This window comes from Musca domestica, unplaced genomic scaffold, assembly GCF_030504385.1.
Source record: "Musca domestica strain aabys unplaced genomic scaffold, Musca_domestica.polishedcontigs.V.1.1 18, whole genome shotgun sequence".
Lineage (NCBI taxonomy): Eukaryota > Metazoa > Arthropoda > Insecta > Diptera > Muscidae > Musca > Musca domestica.
This window is the reverse complement of record NW_026712238.1, coordinates 7,790,031-7,812,296: the sequence shown is the minus strand read 5'-3', so window position 1 is coordinate 7,812,296 and position 22,266 is coordinate 7,790,031. Positions and strand designations below refer to the sequence as shown.

General features: G+C 35.9%; 2 protein-coding genes across 2 annotated transcripts in view; one reads left to right on the top strand and one right to left on the bottom strand.

Moving 5' to 3' along the window:
• LOC101900727 (uncharacterized) overlaps positions 1-22,266 on the top strand; it is a 211,836-nt gene that overhangs the window by 135,853 nt on the left and 53,717 nt on the right. Inside the window, exon 3 of the mRNA XM_059120898.1 lies at positions 9,158-9,193. The gene's annotated coding sequence lies outside the window, so the exon portion shown is untranslated. The remainder of the gene's footprint in view (positions 1-9,157; positions 9,194-22,266) is intronic.
• LOC101901085 (keratin, type I cytoskeletal 9) lies at positions 1,603-10,051 on the bottom strand. Its single transcript, XM_005183291.2, has 8 exons — positions 9,347-10,051; positions 3,086-3,214; positions 2,674-2,898; positions 2,549-2,617; positions 2,391-2,456; positions 2,243-2,320; positions 2,118-2,177; positions 1,603-1,953 (listed from the first exon to the last, which is right to left on the bottom strand). Exons 1-8 carry the CDS (start codon positions 10,049-10,051, stop codon positions 1,603-1,605), a joined length of 1,683 nt encoding a protein of 560 aa, XP_005183348.2.

Sequence of the window (22,266 nt, the reverse complement as noted above, 5' to 3'; positions counted from 1 at the left end):
ATACTAGTAGCGTAGTCTGACGTCAAGGAAGTGGACGGAAGAAAACAGCAACATCAGCAGAAATGGTTCGAAAAGTAAAGAAACGACTTGATCGAAGCCCGCGCCGCAGTGGCTGTGAGAAAATGGCTCATGAGCTGAACATATCGTAATATTCCATTCGGAAAATATTGAAAAATGAGCTCGAGGTAAAGCCATTGAAATTCCAAAAAGCACAAGAACTTACACCGCAACAGAAAGAAATTAGACTTAAAGGAGCTAAAGAATTGGTTTTTTTTGTTTTTCTCCGCTCCGATGAGAAAATATTCGTTGTCCAGCAGTTTGTAAACGAACAAAATGGTCGTGTTTACTTGCCAAAGAGGTCAGCTGAAAATGTGCACCTTCGGTTGGCCACCAGAACTCAAGAGCCGGCCATAGTGATGGTGCGGGCCGCCTTCACAGCCGATCTCCGCTCGTATTTATTGTGGCATCAGAATAAAAACCGTATATTATCGCGAAAATATTCTGGATGGTGTATTAAAGATTATATTTGGCACGCAGATATTTTGGCGGCAGACCTTGAACATTCCAACAGGACTCAGCACCATCGCACTCAGCACGCGCCACCCAAGAATTGTTACAAAATGAGGTTCCTCGCTTCATTTCCAGCGCTCAATGGCCACCAAAATCTCCGGATACCAATCCGTTGGACTATTGTGTCTGGAGTATTTTGGAAAGCAAGGTTGGCACTAAAAAATACCAAAGTGTCGATCACCTCAAGCAAGGGCTTCGCCGGAAATGGACCAAAATACCGCAGAGCAACATTCGGGCAGCGTGTGACGGTTTCATTGGCCGTTTGAAGGTCATAATTCGTGCCAAAGGTGACCAATTTAAATAAATCTATACTTATTCTAAAATTTGATGCTATTAACATTTGGGTATGGCTCTATGTCATTATTTTAAAAACGAAATCTTCTTAAATAGATTTGTACATATGGGGCTTTCAACATATTGTAGTGTTGTATGTACATGGTCGGCCCCGCACGACTATAGCCTTTCCTTACTTGTTTATTAATATAGATATATAGATACTCTTAGTGTGTCTTTTATCTTATTAGGATGAAACTCATTATGACCATTTATGTAGAATTTTTAAATTTTGTTCCAACAATTTTTTCATGAAATTTACCGTTTTCGAGGAAATTTCGAATCATTCCTGAATAACTTATTTTGCTTTCATGGGTTCTATGGGGACTTTTGACACTTTATTTCTAATGGTTGGATCTAGCTCCATGAGATTTCAGCTTTGTGGTGCTTTTTGTAATTACAAGCTTTTTTGTCTACTTTGATAGGATTACAGCTTATTTCGCCGGGCTGAGTCGATTTACTCAGCCCGGCGAAATAGGAAGACAAATAGACAACATGGTGGGCCACAAACCAATATTTCGAGATGTCTCAAACTTCTGGGCCCCTTAATTCATGGTGTGGTAGGTAAAACATTTTTTTTCATGTTTTTTTTTAGGAATTAAAAAAATGTTTTATTTAACAAATACTATTTGTATATATATATATAAAAAAATCTTACAAAATCTTAATTATAAGTTAAAAACTAAAATGTCTCTCCGATTAAAATTTGCCGCCTCCGCCACCACCTCCGCCATTACCATTATGATGGGTATGGCCCGCAGAACTACCGGCAAATAGAGAGTGCGAGGCACCAGAGGCACCGCCGGAAGCGCCCAGCGAAGCATTCAATATTAGACTGACAACACTGCCAACAACATGGGACACCACATGTTTGATGAAGGCCGATGAGTCTGAGCCACCACCACCACCCTTTTCTCCACTATTTTTATGGCCATCTTTACGTTCCGCCGACTCCTCTTCCATTTTGCGATTTTTCGCTTCTATAAAACTGCTGAGAACATTTTGAAGGAATAGCAACGGCCGGGGAGGGACATCATCTTCTTCGGGGTCCTGTAAAGAAAATAAAATATTGGATTTGTAATAAATTTCCAAATAGTTTTTGAAAATAAATTGGAAATATGGAATTTGAAAGGTGGGGTTGCTAGGCATTAGTTTACTGCTAAAGAGTTAGTAGTGTTAACTTAAAATTGTATAAAATAGGAATCAATAAGTACAGCACTCAACGAAGCCACCACAGTTCCCAGGAAATTGCCAATGAATTGTCCATTGTTGATCTGGAATGAAAAATATTTAATGAAAATTTAAATTTCATTAAAAAGTAGGTACGTTGAAAACTTACAGCTCCTCCTCCGCCAGATAGGCCATCGAATACGGTGCCCACATAAATGCCCAAGACAGTACCAAAGTTTTTGTTACCCTATTTGTGGGAGAGACACATAAAACTATTGATCTTCGTTCAAATGTTTATTATTCGACTTTTGCCTTACCGCCAATAGACCAGAAATTAAGGAAGTGGCCGAACTCAAAAGGCTTTCAATATCCAAACCACCAGGCTGTAATAATACAAAATGTCAAACGTTTAGCATGGCATACAGAGAGAGAGAGAGAGAGAGAGAGAGAGGGAGAGAGAGCGAGTCATACTTACTCCAAACAGTTGCGAAATGACACCAGTCAAAGCTCCTATTAGCGCACCGATGTCAGAGCCTCCTTCGCCCTAAAAATGTTGGTGTTGTCATTTTGAATACATTTCCATTTCATTGGATTACTTACACCACTCAAACTGGTTATGATGCCCACCAGGCCACCCCCGCCACCGCCTCCGCCATTGCCATTATCCAACAGTTCGGGCGAACCTTCTTCCTGCTTGGCAAGAGTCGCATTGTCAGGGCTCCCGTTTACATCAGACAACGACAGCGACTCTGTCGCATTGCTGCTGCCTCTGGCCACAACTTTCTTTGCGGCTGTGCTGCCATTGCTGTTAGTTTCAATAACATTCTTTCTTAGACAAAAAATCGCATTACAATTTAGGTTTTTCTTTTGTGGTAGAGAGCGAATTACAACAACAAACAAACAAACAACTATTTACAACAATTTAGTGAGCTAAACGAATTGATTTGGTTAGTAATACCCCAACCTTTCAATGATGTCATGTCTACTTTTTTCTGGGTGTTACATAACTTACATTGGATGGTAGCAGAAGATTGTCCTCTTCACTGGAGTCACCATCGCCATCATCATCGTTGGCATCGCCTTTTTTATTGTCGTCACCATCACCATCTTCGTTTAGTACCAGATTATTGCGGAAATCATCCTGAAAATGTATGAACCGAAAGTTCGTGTCTTAAGTCTTTTGTTTTGCTACGATATTTGATACAGAAGGGGTCAACCTTCTCGAAAAGCTTTCAACAATTGAATAATCACAGTCTATGATCAATTTGATTTTAATTTTTAGATGAAATAAAGACTATGGGTGGATCGGAACCAAATTTCCTGAAATGGATTTTGGCCAATTGTGTGGAACCCTTATGTCAATAAAGCACGTATAACCCGTATTGTAGATCGATTTTTACGATGTGGAATATTTGAATCATTTCGAAAATTCAGATGGAACCCTTGTGAAAATTATCACATTATCAGAATATGAGAACCCATACTGTCATTCGTTTTGCGGTTTTTCTCTTATGACCTCAATTCGAAATTTTAAGGAGGCTACACAAAAATATATACCTGTTTTACTTATTTTGGGTGAGGTCATGTAATTTTTAATTCGGCTTGAATAAATGTAAATTTGTTGAGAAAATTATGAAAATCTCTAAAATTGACTAGATTTTTATACACTCCAACATAGCAAGGAAGTTATTAACCCTTTCAGTGTTTTTGTCAAATATATTTGACATTTAAAAGTACTCTCTTTCTTTGCCATTTTTTGTTTTTCTTACGAACCGTTATTTTTGATATTTTTAATAACAGACACGTTCGCTATTTAAAAATATTGCAGTTCTATTCTATTAGTTTCGTTTTCGAATTTCCGAGCACATTTTAGTAAATTAGTACGGAATTTCAGATTTTTATCTCGACAAAAATTTTCATTGACACTGAAAGGGTTAAAATTGTCATTCCGTTTGTAACACCTCGAAATATACATTTTATACCCTACAAAGTGTATATATTCTTGATCAGCGTAAAATTCTAAGTCGATTTAGCAATGTTCGTATGTCTGTTGTAATCACGCTATCTTTTGAACGAATTGAGATAGAAGGCTCTCTCTGTATTTTGCCAGTTGGCAGATTAAGTTCGTAAATGGGCCATGTAGACCCATGTTTTCATATAGCCCTCATAAAACGGTGCCTCCTAATATTCGGTATTTTGATGATTTCAACAACATTTTTAATCATATAACTATTACTCCTTATATTTGGTACTTTGATGATTTTGGCGGTATTATTTACCAGAATTGTTTCAAATTTCGTATTAGGTTACTACAGACTGTGGCAAAAAAAATACTTATGATTACTTAGGACCACGTCTTCGTATAGCCTCTTTATAAAGGTCATCATTTACAAGGCTTTTTTCAGAGTTCGTTCCTTCTAAATGATGGAGGGTATTAAATTCTCGGGCCGGCCGAACTTCGCTCCTTTTTACTTATTATTATTATTCAAATATTAACCCTTTGTCTGGAAGGTACCAGAAGGAGTGGGCCGATACGTACCATCTTTACAACCGATCTTGACTTCATAAAAATATTAGAGTCTGACGAGTTTGAAAGGGGTCGGATGCTCATTTCGCATTTTATGAGCCTCATGACTATTCACAATTATGACCCAATGTGGGAATGGGCTCTTATCTCATTTTTTATGAGAGTTATAATTATTAAAAATTTTAAACCTTCTGTACCAATGGTAGCAGTCCTATATATCCCATCTTCACACCAGATCTTCTGTTACATATACCAAGTTTGAACTTCGGGTTTTTTATACGAAGATCTTGTGGTCTTCTATGATAAGACCTTCTAATCTTCTTTTATACGACGACCTTGTGGTCTTCCATAAGAAGACCTTCTATGAGATGACTTTGTGGTTTTCTGTGAGAAGTCATTCTGGTCTTCTATACGAAGATCTTCTGTCCTTCTATACGAAGACCTTCTGATCTTCTATGATCCTCTATGATCATTTATACGAAGATCTTCTGTCCTTTTATACGAAGATCTTCTTTTATTTTATAGAAATACCTTCTGGTCTTCATAACGAAGACCTTCTGATTTTCTTTCTTCTATGAGAAGACCCTCAGCTCTTCCTCTCTTCTTTACGAAGGCCTTCTGGTCTCTATACGAAGACCTTCTGGTCTTCTATACGAAGGCCTTCTGGTCTTCTATACGAAGGCCTTCTGGTCTTCTATACGAAGACCTTCTGGTCTTCTATACGAAGACCTTCTGGTCTTCTATACGAAGACCTTCTGCTCTTCTATAAAAAGACCTTCTGCTCTTCTATGAGAAGACGCTCTGCTCTTCTACAAGAAGACCTTCTCCTCTTCTATGAGAAGACGCTCTGCTCTTCTATGAGAAGACGCTCTGCTCTTCTATGAGAAGACGCTCTGCTCTTCTATGAGAAGACGCTCTGCTCTTCTATGAGAAGACGCTCTGCTCTTCTATAAGAAGACCCTCCCATAGAGCCTTTTTATGACTTCCAAAAGGAAATTTGATTTTTAAGTGAAGTCATTCTTATCTTTTTCGAGAAAATCTAAAGGTCTTTTGGAAGCGTTATGTGATGAGACATTCTTGTATTCTATGAGAAGTTCAGTTGGTTTTTCATAAGGAGAAGACCTTTTGGTCTTCTAATAGTTTCTTAATGGTTTTCTTGTTGAGAAGATCTTCAGATCTTCGGCGAGAAGAAAATTTCTATGGCTTGTATTCACTCATTGGAAGAATTGGGTCTTCTAGGAGAGCGACTTCTACACTTTTTAAATAAGAAAAGCTTTTTCTCATTAATAAAAATATATTCTGTCCTGCTTTGTGCAAGAATTGAAGTAAGTTCTGGTATTTTATGAGAATGAATGAAAAATCAAAATTAAATTGCTTAATTCAAGCAAATCAGTATGGCAAATGTCAATATTAAACAGCGGAAAGTAACGCCACATGGGGATTATGTCAAGAGGGCATTCTGAATTTACAAAATTTGTCAAAATCGGTCCAGCCATTCTTGAGATATAAGCATTCTAACTAACATCCCCTTCCTTTGTAAATACACATTGTATATATTTCGCTTTATATATAATCGATATATTTACTATCGGCATCTACGTAACGGTCAGAATTGACCTGTTCGTCTATTTGTGATTTCGCTGGGATTAAAAATATTCGCGGTTTAACGGAAAATTTGACTTTTATTTTACACAAATGTTGTGGCCTATTTCACCCACTAAATATTACCCGATGACCAACAAAATTGGAAGGCTTCTGCCCTAAGCTCTAGCCCCATGCTAACTTCCGCTTTGATTGGCAAAATCAGGATTTTTTTTCAATTTTTGGTACATTTCAACCCCTAAATATTATGCAATTATCTCCAAAAGAAATAGGGTTCTATTCTGACCCTAGTCCCACCTCCATTCTAAATTTCTTGAAGATAATTGCGACCTGTAGAGTGATTACAAATTAACATGGACAGACGGGCGGACGGACCTACAAGCTAGATCCACTCAGCTCGGCGAGAAAGGAAGGTCCATATATACTTTCCTATGTGGGAAACCAATATTTCGAGGTGTTACATAATTTTTGGCCCAATCAAACTTATAATACCCCCACACTTAGTGTTGTAGGGTATAAAAATAAATAAAAACACAAGTAAAAAAAGCTGTAAGTTCGGCCGAGCGAAAAAAAACGCCACAATTTGGAACGAATTTTCAAAAAAACAAGTAAAAAAGTATCGGTCGGTTTTGCCGACAGATGTATACCCTCAGCCCTCTTCACCCTCTATGGAGTGGGTTTTGAAAGAATGGGTCAATATTGTTCATTTCGTATCGGACCTAAATAAATACGATATAAATATTATAATAGCAGATGGATAAATCAACTGTAAAGAATCGCTGAGTTGTTTCGCAATTTATGGCAGATAAAAATATTGAAAATTGTGTCCCTTTGTGGGTGAGGTACCAGCATGTGTTCGCAGATATATAGCATCTTCACAACAGATCTGGTGTTAGCAAAAATGCTTGTATGTGTGAAATTTGAAGAGAGTTGGATCCTTATTTCGTTTTCTTTGAGCGTTATGTCTTAAATTATATTATTGCTTACCTTTCTGTGCAGAAAATATATATTTTTAAAATTTCGACCATTTGTGGGGGAGGTACCAGAAGAAGTGGACCGATATACTCCATCTTTACACCAGACCTTGGACTAATAAAATGATTGGGATGTGTGAAATTTGAAGACAATCGGACTCTTACATCACATTTTATGAGAGTTGTAATTATTCAAAATTTTGACCATTTGTGGGGGAGGTACTTGAAGGAGTGAACCAATGTCGTCCATTTTCGTACCAGACCTAGCACTGATGCAAATATTACGACTTGCAAATTTGGAGCAAAATCGGATCATCGTTTCTCTTTCTGTGCAAAAAATATGTATTTTTTGAAAATTTCGACCATTTGTGGGGGAGGTACCAAAAGGAGTGGACGGATATATTCCATCTTAACACCAGACCTTGGTTTAATATAAATATTGGGATGTGTGAAATTTGAAGACAATCGGACTCGTACATCACATTTTATGAGAGTTGTAATTATTCAAAATTTTGACCATTTGTGGGGGAGGTACTTTATGTAGTGGACCGATATTGTCCATTTTCACACCTGATCGAGTACTGCCGCAAATATTAGGATTTGCAAAGTTGGAGCAAAATCGGATTATCCTTTCTCTTTCTGTGCAAAGAATAATTTTTTTGCAAATTCCAACTTTTTGTGGGGGAGGTACCAGAAGGAGTGGACCGATATTGCCCATCTCCGAACTCGATCTAAGTATGACAAAGATATTACGATGTACCAAGTTTGGACCAAATCGGATCCTCCCTTGGAGAGTTATCGTGCGCACCAGCCAGCCAGACAGACAGACAGACAGACGGACGGACGGACGGACGGACGGACGGACATCTCTAGATCGACTCCAAATGTTCTGAAACGGATTTGGTCCAAAGAGACCTAGGGTCTAAAACCGTTATTTCGACTAGGCACGTTTTGACCGTATCAAATGATATATACCCTCTGTAGCCATATGGCTGAGGGTATAATAAAATCCGTTAAAAATTCTGGTAAAATCTTAAAAATGCCAAATGTAGCCGTCTTTGGGCCTATACGACGACGTGGACCTGCATGTTTGTCATAAGCCATTAAAATATTCACATGCGAAACTTGAAAAATGAGATAAAATCATCAAAATACCGAATATCGGGAAGTACCACTATATGGGGCTATACCAAAACGTGAACCTGAACAGACAATTTTCTGCCTTAGGCTGCATTATCCATTACGAACTTCAAATACCAAATTTGAAACAATTTCGATGAATAATGTAGATAAAATCATCAAAATATCGAACATGGGGGCTATACGTTATATGGAGGCTATACGAAGACGAGGACCTGCACAGGCAATCTCCTGTCAAGGCTGTAGTATCCATTACGAACTTCAGATGCCAAATTTGAAAAAAATCCTGTGAATAATGTCGCTAAAGTCATCAAATTATCGAATATCGGGAGGTACCGTTATATGAGGGCTATACCACAACGTGAACTTACATGGCCCATTTTCAATCCGAAAAGTCCTGCAGATATAATACACATTTGAGTTAAATTGTATCAATCTACTTCATTTCGTTCGGAAGCTAGAGTGATTTCCACAAATCGACATAGAATTTTATGCTGAACAAGAAACTTAATATACCCTCCATACTATGGTGCAGGGTATAAAAATAGGAAGTTTTTTTCCAATCACTGGAGTTTTTAAACAAACTACTACGTTAAAAACTGAACATAAAATAGGCTGATCTCCATATAGTTATGTAACAAACAAGTATATAAATATCTTTTAATCGACTTAAATGTTTGTACTGGTCAAATACTTGGAGATTTTTGAGATTATGGTGGTATGTTACACACATTTTCAGATTTCAAGACTTCAGGAAACAGTTAAAAGTAACTTATATATTCTTGAAAATCCCACATCAGCATGTTTATCGGACTAAAATTATTTTGTTTTCATATTTCAGATACTGCCAAGTTTCGACATTGTCCAACCCCAAAAGGTAGGTATAGCACAATATCTATATTTTGTACTTAATTTGACTCAGACATTTCCTTGCGTCTAATGGCAGGACCGTTGCCCAACTCAAATCATAACTCAAAGGGTTGAGTTTTCAGAAAATCCATACATATATGTATTTTCTAATTTGTCTTACCTCAGTTAGAATCGATTTAATTTGTCTTATCTGAGCCGGTTCTTCTTGATCCACATGACGTTTACGCACAATTTTCGTACTGGCCTTGGCCAGAACACCATCATTATCGGCATGTTCAATTAAATAATCCAAAGTATTATCGATTTTATCATCCACAACATGTTTCATCAGATTCATTTGCTGTAGAATATGTTTCCTCAGTTGTGACACCTTTTTACCCACACTATTTTCATCACTATCCGACGCGGTGGCCGACTCCTTATCTTTTAAACTTGCCGCAATATCTCGGATTTCTTTGTGAAAAGTTTTAACATCTTTCGTTTTCATGGCCAAGTCCATAGATTTCGTTAGAATCTCCAATGCTTTTTTATCACGATTTAATTGTTCTTCGATTTTTTCAATTTTTGGCAAAACCATTTCTTGATTGTTCACATTCGTGTTGAGCAACAAATCCTTGACCTCTTCGATGAGATGGCGTTCCATTTGTTGCTCTGCCTCTTTGGCACCGTTCAAAATACCAATTGTCGTTATGGCCCGCAGATCTTCACGTGGTAATTTCGATTCAAGTTTCTTATAGGCCGCCATTGCTTTTAAGTAATAAGGATTCAATTTGGCTTGTAAGGATTTTTGCACGGGCGCGGATTTGATTATATCGGCACATATTATCAGCGTTGCAAATGTGAGAGCTATGCACGGTTTACGCATCGTAATTTGTTAAATTGAATAAGTTTTCCGTAAGTGTTTTTTTTATTGTCAACTACTGTTCAATTGAATTTTCCACCGCAGACTATTTTCTTGAGGGCATTTCCTCAGGTCTTTATAGCAAATATGGTTGATTGCAGATGGCTTGATAGCCATTGTAGTGGGCGTATCTCGTCGAATTTTATGCTTTTGATTTTCAATATTTAATTTTGGTTTCAATTCAATTGTCTCATTGTGGAAATATTAAGTGCTACATATATTCCGATTTGTCAACTGCATGAATGAATTACATTGACAGTGGTTATAAATCGGAAAATTAAAAAATTACTTGAGTCGAACTTCGACAGTTTCTGGTGTTTAATTCGCATATACGTAATCGCAATAAGTTCGAAATAAATACTTCTTTCTAGGGAATGGCCTTTGTAAACCATCATCCACGCCAAATATGTCTGATGAGCCGCTTAACCGTCCGTCTGTAGAAATCACTCTAGCTTCCGAACGAATTGAAGTAGATTGATAAAGTTTTGCTCAAATGTTTGTTATGTCTGCAGGACTTTTGGTATTGAAAATGACCCATGGAGGTCTACGTTTTGGTATAGCCTCCATATAACGGTACATCCCGATATTCGGCATTTTGAACTTTTTTACTAGTTTTTATTTGTTGATTAATTCAAAATTTCGAATAATTTTCTGGTTATTTAATAGCTAAAGGGGACATCCCATTAAAATCCTCGATAGATTTTAATAGGATTCCCCAGCATATGGGCTGAAACCAGATCTTATATTGCAAGCAATGTAGACAATCGGACTAACATTCCAAATTTTACGAGAATTATGATCCTTTAAAATTTTGAGTGATCCTATGTTACACATTTTTGGACCTAATCTTAGTCTGATGTATATATTACGTCATCCAAAATTGGATACTCTTGACGATTATTATCAGCCTAATATTCTTTCGAGATCTTGGGATTTTGAGGCGAGTTACTAAAAAGGAGTCGATCTATATGGCCCATCTTCTCTCTATACATAGTGCCGATAGAAATATTTTATTATGCATTACAGGGTGACATAAAAAACTGCAACAAAGTCAATTTTAAATTTTATTGAATTAAAGCAAAAAATGTCTGAAATAGCATCAAATTTTAGAATAAGTTTAGATTTGTTCGAATTGATCACCTTTGGTACGAATTATGACCTTCAAACGGCCAATGAAACCCTCACACGCTGCCCGAATTTTGCTCTGCGATATTTTGGCCTATTCCCCGCAAAGCGCTTTCTTGAGGTGATCGACACTTTGGTATTTTTTAGTACCAACCTTGCTTTCCAAAATACTCCAGACACAATAGTCCAACGGATTGGTATCCAGAGAATTTGGTGGTCACTGTGCGCTGGAAATGAAGCGAGCAACCTCATTTTGTAACCATTCTTGGGTGGCGCTTGGTGGCGTCCTGTTGAAATGTCCAATGACTGCGGCCAAAATGACTGCGTGCCCAGAATATTTTCGCGATAACATTAGACATTTATTCTGATGCCAAGGCCGATTAATACGAGCGGAGAGCGACCATCGGCTGTTAGGGCGGCCCACACCATCACCATGGCCGCCGCTTGAGTTCTGGTGGCCAACCGAAAGTGCACATTTCAGCTGACCTCTTTGGCAGGTAAACAAACTGCTGGACAACGAATGTTTTCTCATCGGAGCGGAGAAATCCAAATTCGGCAGTTCACCACTTTCGGCCAAGCGGAGCAACTCTTTAGCTCTTTTGGGTATATTTTCTTTCTGTTGCGGTATAAGTTCTTGCACTTTTTCAATGGCTTTATCCCGAGCTCATTTTCAACATTTGCCGAATCGAATATTGCGATATGTTCAGCTCACGAGCCATTTTTCGGCCACTGCGACGCAGGTTTCGATCAAGTCGCTTTTTTACTTTTCAAACCATTTCTGCTGATGTTGCTGCTTTCTTCCGTCCACTTCTTTGACGTCGGGCTACGCTATCAGTATCACGAGCGATGGTAGGAGACACAAAAGACTTATTCACATTTAAATGATGGAGTGCTGGACAATATAATGAGCTATCACTGGAATAATTTTAACAGCTTTCGGACGACTGGCTTAGAAATGACAGAAGTCTGAAGTTGGTTGCAGTTTTTTCATCTCACCCTGTAGTTCTCCTAAAGGAAAGCTATTAAAGAACTTATTTCTATATAATTATCTTTTCTCCATTTTTAAAATATTAAAAAGGTAATTTGAGTCAGGAAGACGCCTAAAAAATCCCGTGGTTTTTGAAGGCTTTTTAAAGTTATGTTATGTTATGTTTCTATAAGACCTTTCGAACTATTTGTCTCTATGACCATTTTTTGTTTTTTCTTTCTAGAATACTTCTGTCTCATGAAGATCTTTTAAAGAGTAACAGTTTTCTATCACTAGTCTTCTGCTTTACGAGGAACTTTTAAAGGTTTTCTACCTCTTAAGATTATTAAAATGTCCTCTATATTAAGAAAACTAAAAGAATAGTGCCTTTCAAAGAGCTCTAGGTACAGACGACCTTTAAACGGTTCTGTGGTGTCATTTGAAAGGACTTTTGTTGTCATAGGGTCTCAATGAGATTTTGGGATCCTAAAAAAGGTCTTCCATGTTAATAAGAACTTGTGGATGTCTTCTGACCGGGAAAACAGTCTTTTAAAGGACTCCTGTTCAAGAAAATATTTTAAAGGTCTTCCATCCCTAAAAGATTTTTGAAGATCCTCTAGAAGACTTTGAAAGATTTTTCCCTTCTAAAGGCCTTATAAACATCTTAAGGGTCTTCTGCTTCTAGAGCACCTTTAAGAGGTCCTTTGCTTATAAAAATCCTTTAAAAAAGCTGTCCAAGAAAACTTTTTTAAGGTCTTTGTTTCTAAAAGATTTTTTAAGATCCTCTTAAAGACTTGGGAAGATTTTTACCTTCTAAAGGCCTTAAAGAAACTTCTCCTGTCTTCAGAAAATCCCATAATATATTTTGCTTGGCCCAAAAACAAGCTCTATTAGAATTAGTGATAATCTTTTACATCCTACCATGTATCTTCAACCGATTTCACATATATTGCCCACCAAAGCCGCAATATACAATTCTAACAATAATATTCGGTTATATATATTCGGATAATATCTGTCAACTCTAACAAGTACCTACCCTCAAAGGGTCAAAATTTTGAATAATTGTAACTCGTATAAAATATGATGTAAGAGTCTGATTATTTTAAAATACAAGCATCACAATATTTTTACTAACCCAGGGTCTGGTGTGAAGATGGAATATATTGGTCCACTCCTTCTGGTACCTCCCCCACAAAAGTTCAAAATTTTGAATACCCATTAAGCTCATAAAATGCGAAATTAACATTCGATACCATTCAGACTTGGTACATCTTAATATTTTCATCAACACCAGATCTGTTATAAAGATGGTAGAGGTCCGATCACTTCTTCTGGTACCTCCCCAAAAATGACTATAAAATCTGAAATAAGCATCCGTTTCTCTTAATATTTCACACATCAAAATATTTTTATTAATCCATGGTCTGCTGTGAAGATGGGATATATCGGTCCACTCCATCTAATACCTCCCCCACAAAAGGGTCAATATTTTCAATATCCATGAAGGTCATAAAACGCGAAATTAATATCCAATTCCATTCATACTTGGTATATCTCAATATTTCTACCAGTACAAGACCTATTATAAAGGTGGTAGGTATCGGTATCTGGTACCTCGCTCACAATGGGTTCGATATTTTGAAAAACAAAACTCTTAAAGAAGCCTGAGATTAATACGGAATGTATGATTTCGCATAAAATTGGATCTAAATGCTCGATTGTTTTTCAATATTTTTTTTCTGTATTAGATGAAGTATGAAAATGGAATACTTCGGTTGACTAAATATGGTACTTTACGCACATTTTGAAATTTTTAATATAGTCCAAACCTGGCACGTCTCAGTATTTATATCTATTGGCCCATTCCTTCGGAACCTATTCTATAGAGGGTTGAATATTTGTATAATCATAACAGAAGTCGAAATATATTTAAATAATCGACCATTAGCTGAAGGTAAAAATCTGATACTTTTTAACACGCTTCCCGAACTTGTGGGTAAAAATTTCCGAAATATCCTTTCTATTGTGAATATTTTTAATGCTGAAGGTGGCTTCAAGAATTGGTGACATATTTTTTATACATAAATATATAATAAAATATAAGTCCATTTCCTCGAAACTTCCCATGAACGCTTGGGTACAGTACAAGAAAATTAGCCTTGGACCAATTCTAGCCTTCGTTTTTTTGGGTTTTTTTTTCGTTTTTCATATCCACTGTACATTCTTCGCTAATAATCTATATTTATGTATTATGACTTTATCGACGACTAACATGACATACAGTCTGAAGATGAGCCCGCAATTTGCAAAATTTTTGCCAGCAACAAATTAAACGTTCATGTCCGCATATCTTGGCCAAAACCTCCTACGGAAATGTCTGATCGTTCTGCTGTAAATAAATGTTCATTTCCTTTTTTGTGACCACGAATAGCTAATGGAGTAATGGTTGTAAGCGAAGATGTAACAGTGCATAGTTCAGTCAACAATAACAACAACATAAAATCATCAGCTAGCTCATTGGGAGCTTGTAAATGGTATTTTGGGTCTGCTACATTATTTCACATAGACATTCGCTTCGTTACGCTTATTTAAATATTCAAGTGCATTTTATAGTTGCTCTGACTTCCATATTGGATTTGAAGTAACATCATCAACGTCGTCCACCAGTGTTCTCCGGTCTCTCTGTGTTAGTGTGTGTGTGTTGTCGAGTTTTGTTTGTCTGGAGAAGGAATTGAAAAATGTTTGAATTGAATGGTTGGTTGGTTGGCTGAGATATGACATAACTTTCTTAGGTCGTTTTATGTAAAAAAAAAAATAGAAAAACATACATACATTTATTCATTCATACTTACGTATGTATGTATATAGGTATGTTGGAACGTTAGTTGTTTTCATTGCATAGCTTATTTTTTACCATCCGTTTTTAGTGGATGCATTGCGTAGCGATTATATCATATGATATGGGTCCCATAGATACGATTAGCCGGCAGCCCTCTTTTTTTTTGTATTTTTTTTTTGCTTGTGTAATAAATTAAACTTGAAATTGGCTATTTACAAATTTGCCGCTACTTACTTTTACAAAGATTTAATTTCATCTATGACCTTTGGTTGAAAAAATTGTTTTATTTTCGAAGATCTTTGGGAGATTGTAAAAAGGTGTCTAAATTAGTTGTTTTGTTTAGGAATTAAATGAAAAAAATAATTCAAATAATTTAAAGGTGTTGAATTAAAGGCTTGATGAGATATCCACCTCTGTGATTTGTGTAATATTCTACGTTAGCGAAATTGTAATCAATGTACATATGGGGAGTTCCACTTTTGTGTAGCAATCTCCCATTTTCAAACTTCATATAACACAGATAAAAATATTGTTATGACCAAAATTAGAAGAAAGTCGAACATTTATATTCAATTTTATGCGAAATCATATATTCCATAATCATCTCATGCTTCTGTATTATTTTTATATAAAAGTTTTAAATATTGTGAACATTTTGTAGCTGAAGTACCAGAAAGGGTTGCGTGTTTGTGTTAACAAAATGTTTGTATGTGTGAAAATTGTAGAGAGTTGGATGCCTATTTTTATTCTTTCTTTGAGCGTTTTGTTTCTCAAAATCTTGAGCCACATGTGAGGGAGGACCTGAAGAAATGGTCCGATCTCTACCATCTAACAGATCTTGTGCTGATAGAAATCTTGAGATGTGCCAAGTCTGAATGGAATCAGATAATTTCGTGTTTTATGAGCTTAATGGATAATTCAAAATTTTTACCAATTGTGAGGTAGATACCAGAAAGAGTGGACCGATATATACCATATATATAACAGATTTTGTGTTGATGGAAATATTGGGAAATTTCGGGCATTTTATGAGCTTCATGGATATTTAAAATTTTGACCCTTTATGGAGAGGTATATCCCCTCTTCACAGCAGATTTTGTGTTAATAAAAATAATGAGATGTGTAAAATATGAGGAGAACCGGATGCTTATTTCGGATTTTATAATCAATTTGGTCATTCAAAATATGGGGGAGGTACCAGAAGAAGTGGTCGAATCTCTACAATCTTTATAACAGATCTTGTGTTGATAGAAATATTGAGATGTGCCAAGTCTGAATGGAATCGGATGTTAATTTCGTGTTTTATGAACTTCATGGATATTCAAAATTTTGACCCTTTGATGGGGAGATACCAGAAGGAGTAAACTAATATATTCCATTTTCACATTAGACAAGTAAAAAAGTATCGGTCGGTTTTGCTGACAGATGTATACCCTAAGCCAATGTTCGATTATTTTAAAATATTTTGACTTCTGTTATGAAATTTCAAACTCTTGGCCCCCTATGGAGTGGGTTTGGAATGAATGGGTCAATATTGTCCATTTTGTATCGGACTAAATAAATATGATATAAATATTATTATATATATATAAGAAAATCGAACATTTATATTCAATTTATGGGAAATCATAAATTCCATATTCATCTCAGCATTCTGGATGAGAGACATATATTTAGATAAAGCAAGCTGTAAAGAATCGCTGAGTTGTTTCGCAATTTATGACAGATAAAAGTATTTAAAATGTTGTACCTTTGTGGGTGAGATACCAGAAGGGGTTCGGAGATATCTATGATCTTCACAACAGATCTTGGGCTAGTAAAAATGTTTGTATGTGTGAAAGTTGAAGAGACTTGGGTGCTTATTTCGCTTTCTTTGATCGATTTGTTTTTCAAAATTTTGAACCTTATGTGGGACAGGTAGCAAAAGAAATGGTCCGATCTCTACCATCTTTATAACAGATCTTGTGTTGAAGAAAATATTGAGATGTACCATGTCTGGAATGGAATCGCATGTTGATTCCGCTTTTTATGAACTTCATGGATATTCAAACTTTTGAGAGTCTGTGGGGGAGGTACCAGAAAAAGTGGACCGATAAATTCTATGTTAACACCAAATCTTGGGTTTATAAAAATATTAGAATATGTGAAATTTGAAGTCCTTCTGATCCTTACATCACATTTTATAAGACGTATAATTATTGAAAATGTCAATCCTTTGTGGGGGAGGTACTTGATGGAGTGGACCGGTACTGTCCATTTTAGCATCTGACCTAGCACTGACGCAAATATTAGGATTTGCAAAGTTAGAGCAAAATCGGGTAATCGTTTCTCTTTCTGTGAAAAAAATATATTTTATACATATTTTTTTGAAAATTTTGACCTTTTGTGGGGGAGGTACCGAAAGGAGTGGACCGATGGATATATTCCCTCTTAACACCAGTTAAGGGTTAATAAAAATTTTGGGATATGTGAAATTTGAAGACTATCGGACTCTTACATCACATTTTATAAGAGTTGTAATTATTCAAAATTTTGACCCTTTGTGGGGAAGTACTTTATAGAGTGCACCGATATTGTCCATTTTCGCACCTGACTTAGCACTGGCGCAAATATTAGGATTTGCAAAGTTGGAACAAAATCGGATTGTTGTTTCTTTTTCTGTGCAGAAAATATATTTTTGAAAACTTAGACCTTTTTTGGGGAAGGTATCAGAAAGAGTGGACGAGTGATATTGACCATATTCGAACTTGATCTAATTTTGATAATAAGTTACGATGTACCAAGTTTGCACCAAATCGCATACTCCCTTTCAGAGCAGTAATAAGACATACAAACGGACGGACATCGCTAGACCCTCTTCAAATATCCTGAAACGGATTTGGTCAAAAGAGACCTTGGGTCTAAAACTTTTATTTCGATTAGGCACAATTTGGCGGTATCAAATGATACCCTCTCTAGCCATATGGTTGTGGGTACACACAATAATACAACAAATATTCACATTTTTATCGCCATCTTTTCTTGCCACTTTCGTTCTTGAGTTATAAAAGTTATCACGGTTTTGTGAAAAATTTCTTATTTCTTACACAAAAGTTATAATATGCTTCAGCCCAGTACTAAACTGTAACCTATGCTTATTATACCCTACAATACTATGTGTTGGTGTATTATAAGTTTGATTGGGCCAAAAATTATGTAACACCACGAAATATTGGTTTCCCACATAGGAAAGTATATATGGAAATTCCTATCTCACCGATTTGAGTCGATCAAGCTATGTGGATCCGTCAATCTGTTCATATTAATTTGTAATCACGCTACAGGTCGCAATTATGGCCTGGTTTTCATGGTTTAAAAAAATATTTAGGGGTTGAACTTGACCAAAAAAAAAAAAAACTAAAAAAACAAGTAAGAAAAGGCTATAGTCGTGCGGGGCCGACTATGTTATACCCTACAACACTACAATATGTTAGAAGGCCCATTATGTCCATTTCGCTTTTATATACCGTGGACCAACATTGAAAAAGTTTTGAGAAATACAAATACCTAATTTCAAACAAATCTTTTTCCTCAAATTTGTTGCCTAAACCCTCAAAATACCGAAAATTCCGATTCCCATCAACACAAGATCTGTTATAAGGATAGTAGAGATCGCACCATTTCTTCTGGTACCTTCCCCACATAGGGTTCAGGATTTTGAAAAAAAAAAACGCTCAAAGAAAGCGAAATAAGCATCTAATTCTCTTCAAATTTCACACATACAAACATTTTTGCTAACCCAAAATAAGTTGTGAGGATTGTACATACCCTCAAAATACCGAAAATTTCGAATATGGGGGCTATAGAAAAATGTGCTCCTCTATAAACAGTTAGCTAATTCTAATTACAAAATTTGAAACAATTTCTTGGAAAAAAGTGGCTAAAATCATTAAAAATATCGAAAAGCGGAAGGTCTCGATTTATGGGGCTATACAAAACCGTGGACAATTTTGCCTGATTTTTAATGTCAACCATCCAGATGGACATACCGAGGGATGTCATTAAAATCGATTTTAAATTGTATGCTGATAATAAATATATATATACTTTATGGGGTCTTCGACGAATATTTACAGGTATTATAAACGGAATGACAAATTTAATGTACCTCCTCCCTATTGGGGATGGGATAGAATATATGAAACTATAAATTCTTAATCAAATTTATTAATAAATTTAATTTTTATTGATGCTCAACTTTATTCCATTTCTGCAAGAAATATATTTTTATTAATTAATAAATAACAAATAAATAAAAATTTGAAAGTTTTCAAGACCTTGTTCCTATTTGAAATCATTTAATTAATCCATATTCCAACACGTACTCTCCATACCATTGTGATGTTTTCAACGTTCATTTATGTTTTTTATTTTAAATTATTAATGCTTAACCTAAAATCTGCTTTAATCCGTTTTTATTATTATAATGTCACTTGTCATGACTGTGCAAGATGAACGAGAAAGAAAAAAAATAGATCACGTCTTATTTTGCTAGGAGGGTTTGTGTCTTAAGTCTTTTGTTTTCCCACGCTCAAAACGTATGAAGTTTGGTTATTAATGTCGTCAGTGTGGTATAACAGTTTTTTTCTGTTTTTGTTTTTTTGGTTCAAACAAAAATAATTATATCTGACGTTTTGTAGATTAAAGATTATTTATGTGTTAATTTTTTTGCAACTCTTCGGCGATTTAATGGATTTTTTTCGCGGTACTCTGTGGAATGTTAAATCGCAATGTCCGTTAAATTAACGTCCTTCATGTGAAATATTTTGCATCGTTATTTGTCATTTGAGGGTATATACGACCAAAACGTGCCTCATCGAAATAAAGATTTTAGACCCTAGGTCTATTTGACCCAAATCCGTTTTAATTTAGAGGTGTCCGTCCGTCTGGCTGGCGCGCACAATAACTCTCGAAGGGGGTACCCGAATTGGTCTAACCTTGGTACAGAGTAATATTATTGTTAAACTTAGATCGAGTTCGGAGATGGGTAATATTGGTCCACTCCTTCACAAAGGGTCAACATTTTGAATAATTAAAATGTGATCTAAGAGTTCGATTGTCTGGAACATATCGGCACACTCCTTCTAATACTTCCCCCACAAGAGGTCGGCAGTTAAAAATTCTGTTAAAATCTTAAAAATACATAATGTAGCTGTTATATTAGAATCTATGCGACGACATGGACCTGCATAGGTAACTTTTGTCATAAGCCATTACATTATTCAAATGAGAGAAAAAATCGGTGAAAATGTAGCTATAATCACTAAAATACCGAATATCGGGCTATACGAAGGCGTGGACCTGCACAGACAATTTTCTGTCCTAGGCTGTAGTTTCCATTGCGAACTTCAAATACCAAATTTCATACAATTCCGGTGAATAATGTCGCTAAAATCATCAAAATACAGAATATCGGGAGGTACCGTTATATGGGGACTATACGAAAATGTGGACTTACACAGATAATTTTCAGTCATAGGTTGCAGTGTCCATTATGAACTTGAAATACCAAATTTGAAACAATTGTGGTGATAATGTCGCTAAAATCAACAAAGAAGCGAATATCGGGAGGCACCGTTACATGGGGGCTACGAGAAGATGTGGACCTACCTGGCCCATACCAAAAGTCCTGCAGACATAATATACATTTGAGTAAAATTTTATCAATCTACTTCATTTCGTTCCGAAGCTAAAATGATTTGCACAGACGGGCGGACATCGCTAAATCGACATAGAATTTAATGCTGATCAAGTATATATAAACTTTGTGGGGTCTAAGATGTATATTTCGAGGTATTACAAACGGAATGACAAATTTAATCTACCCTCCACACTAAGGTGGAGGGTATAAAAACTCACAGAAAGAGATAGAATAATCCGATTTTGCTCCAACTTTTCAAATCCTTATATTTGCATTAGTGCTAGGTCAGGCATGAAAATGGACATTATCGCTCCACTCCACCAAGCAGCTCCCCCAGGGGCCAAAATTTTGAATAATTTAACTCTTAAAAAATGTGATGTAGGAGTCCGATTATGTTCTAATTACACACATCACAATTTTTTTTTTAACCCAAGGTCTGGTGTGAAGATATAATCGATCCACTCTTTCTGGTACCTCCCGCACAAAAGGTCTAAATTTTGAATATCCATTGAGCACATAAAATGCGAAATCAACATCCGATTCCATTCAGACTTGGCACATCTCAATATTTCTAACAACATAAAATTTTTATATAAAGATAGTAGAGATGAGAACATTCTTTCTGGTACCTCCTTCTTCCCCACAAAGGGTCAAAGTTTTGAGTTACCAAAGCGCTTATAAAATCTGAAATAAGCATCGGAGTTTCTTCATATTTTCGACATCACAATTTTTTTATTAACTCAAGGTCTGGTGTAAAGATGGTATATATCGGTCCACTCCTTCTGGTACCGCCCCCACAAAGGGTCAAAAATGTGAATATCCATGAAGCTCATAAAAAGTGAACATCTCAATATTTCCATCAACATATGATCTGTAATAAAGATGGTAGAGATCGGACCATTTCTTCTAGTACCTCCACCACATAGGGTTCACAACTCTCAAAGAAAGCGAAACAAGCTTCCAACTGTCTTCAAGTTTTACACATACAAACAGTTTTGCTAACCCGAGATATGGTGTCCTTGTGGTACCTCACCCACAAAGTGTTACCATTTTAAACACTTCTATCTGTGAAGTCAGGGATTTTTCAAAAAATTATCACATAACTCATATAAAGTGAAGGAAGTAACCAATATTGGCGAAACCTGGCACGTCGCAATAACATTTGTCATTTGGTAGATATATTTAAATAGTTATGAAAATAGTAATATTTTGAATGCACGCTTAACATAATACAATCTTAATTCGCCCTAATAACAATTTTGAAATTGGGTTAATATTTAATATGAATAATCAATATTTATCTATATGTATTATACTGCAGCAATATTAAGTGTTAATTAAAATTTAACTCATAATTATTAGATTTTGAAAATGTTACACCCTTTTGTTGTTTTATATTTCATGTTTTTACTATGGCATCAAACAAATAAATCATTTTGCCGCATCTCTTTCACTCAGACCCAGATGAATTTATTACTGATGTCTTATCTGTGTCATATTCAAGTTATTTGACGAAGATTGAAAATACCACATGAATCACACCCGAATTTTTTAAGCTTAATATG

Bases quoted from the DNA above. Each gene is read 5' to 3' on its own strand.
- LOC101901085 (XM_005183291.2), bottom strand. From the start codon at position 10,051: ATGCGTAAACCGTGCATAGCTCTCACATTTGCAACGCTGATAATATGT. The intron at 2,899-3,085 runs GTAAGTTATGTA...TGTCTAAGAAAG, and splicing joins ATCTTCTGCTACCATCCAAT to AATGTTATTGAAACTAACAG. The intron at 2,178-2,242 runs GTAAGTTTTCAA...TTTTCATTCCAG, and splicing joins TATCTGGCGGAGGAGGAGCT to ATCAACAATGGACAATTCAT.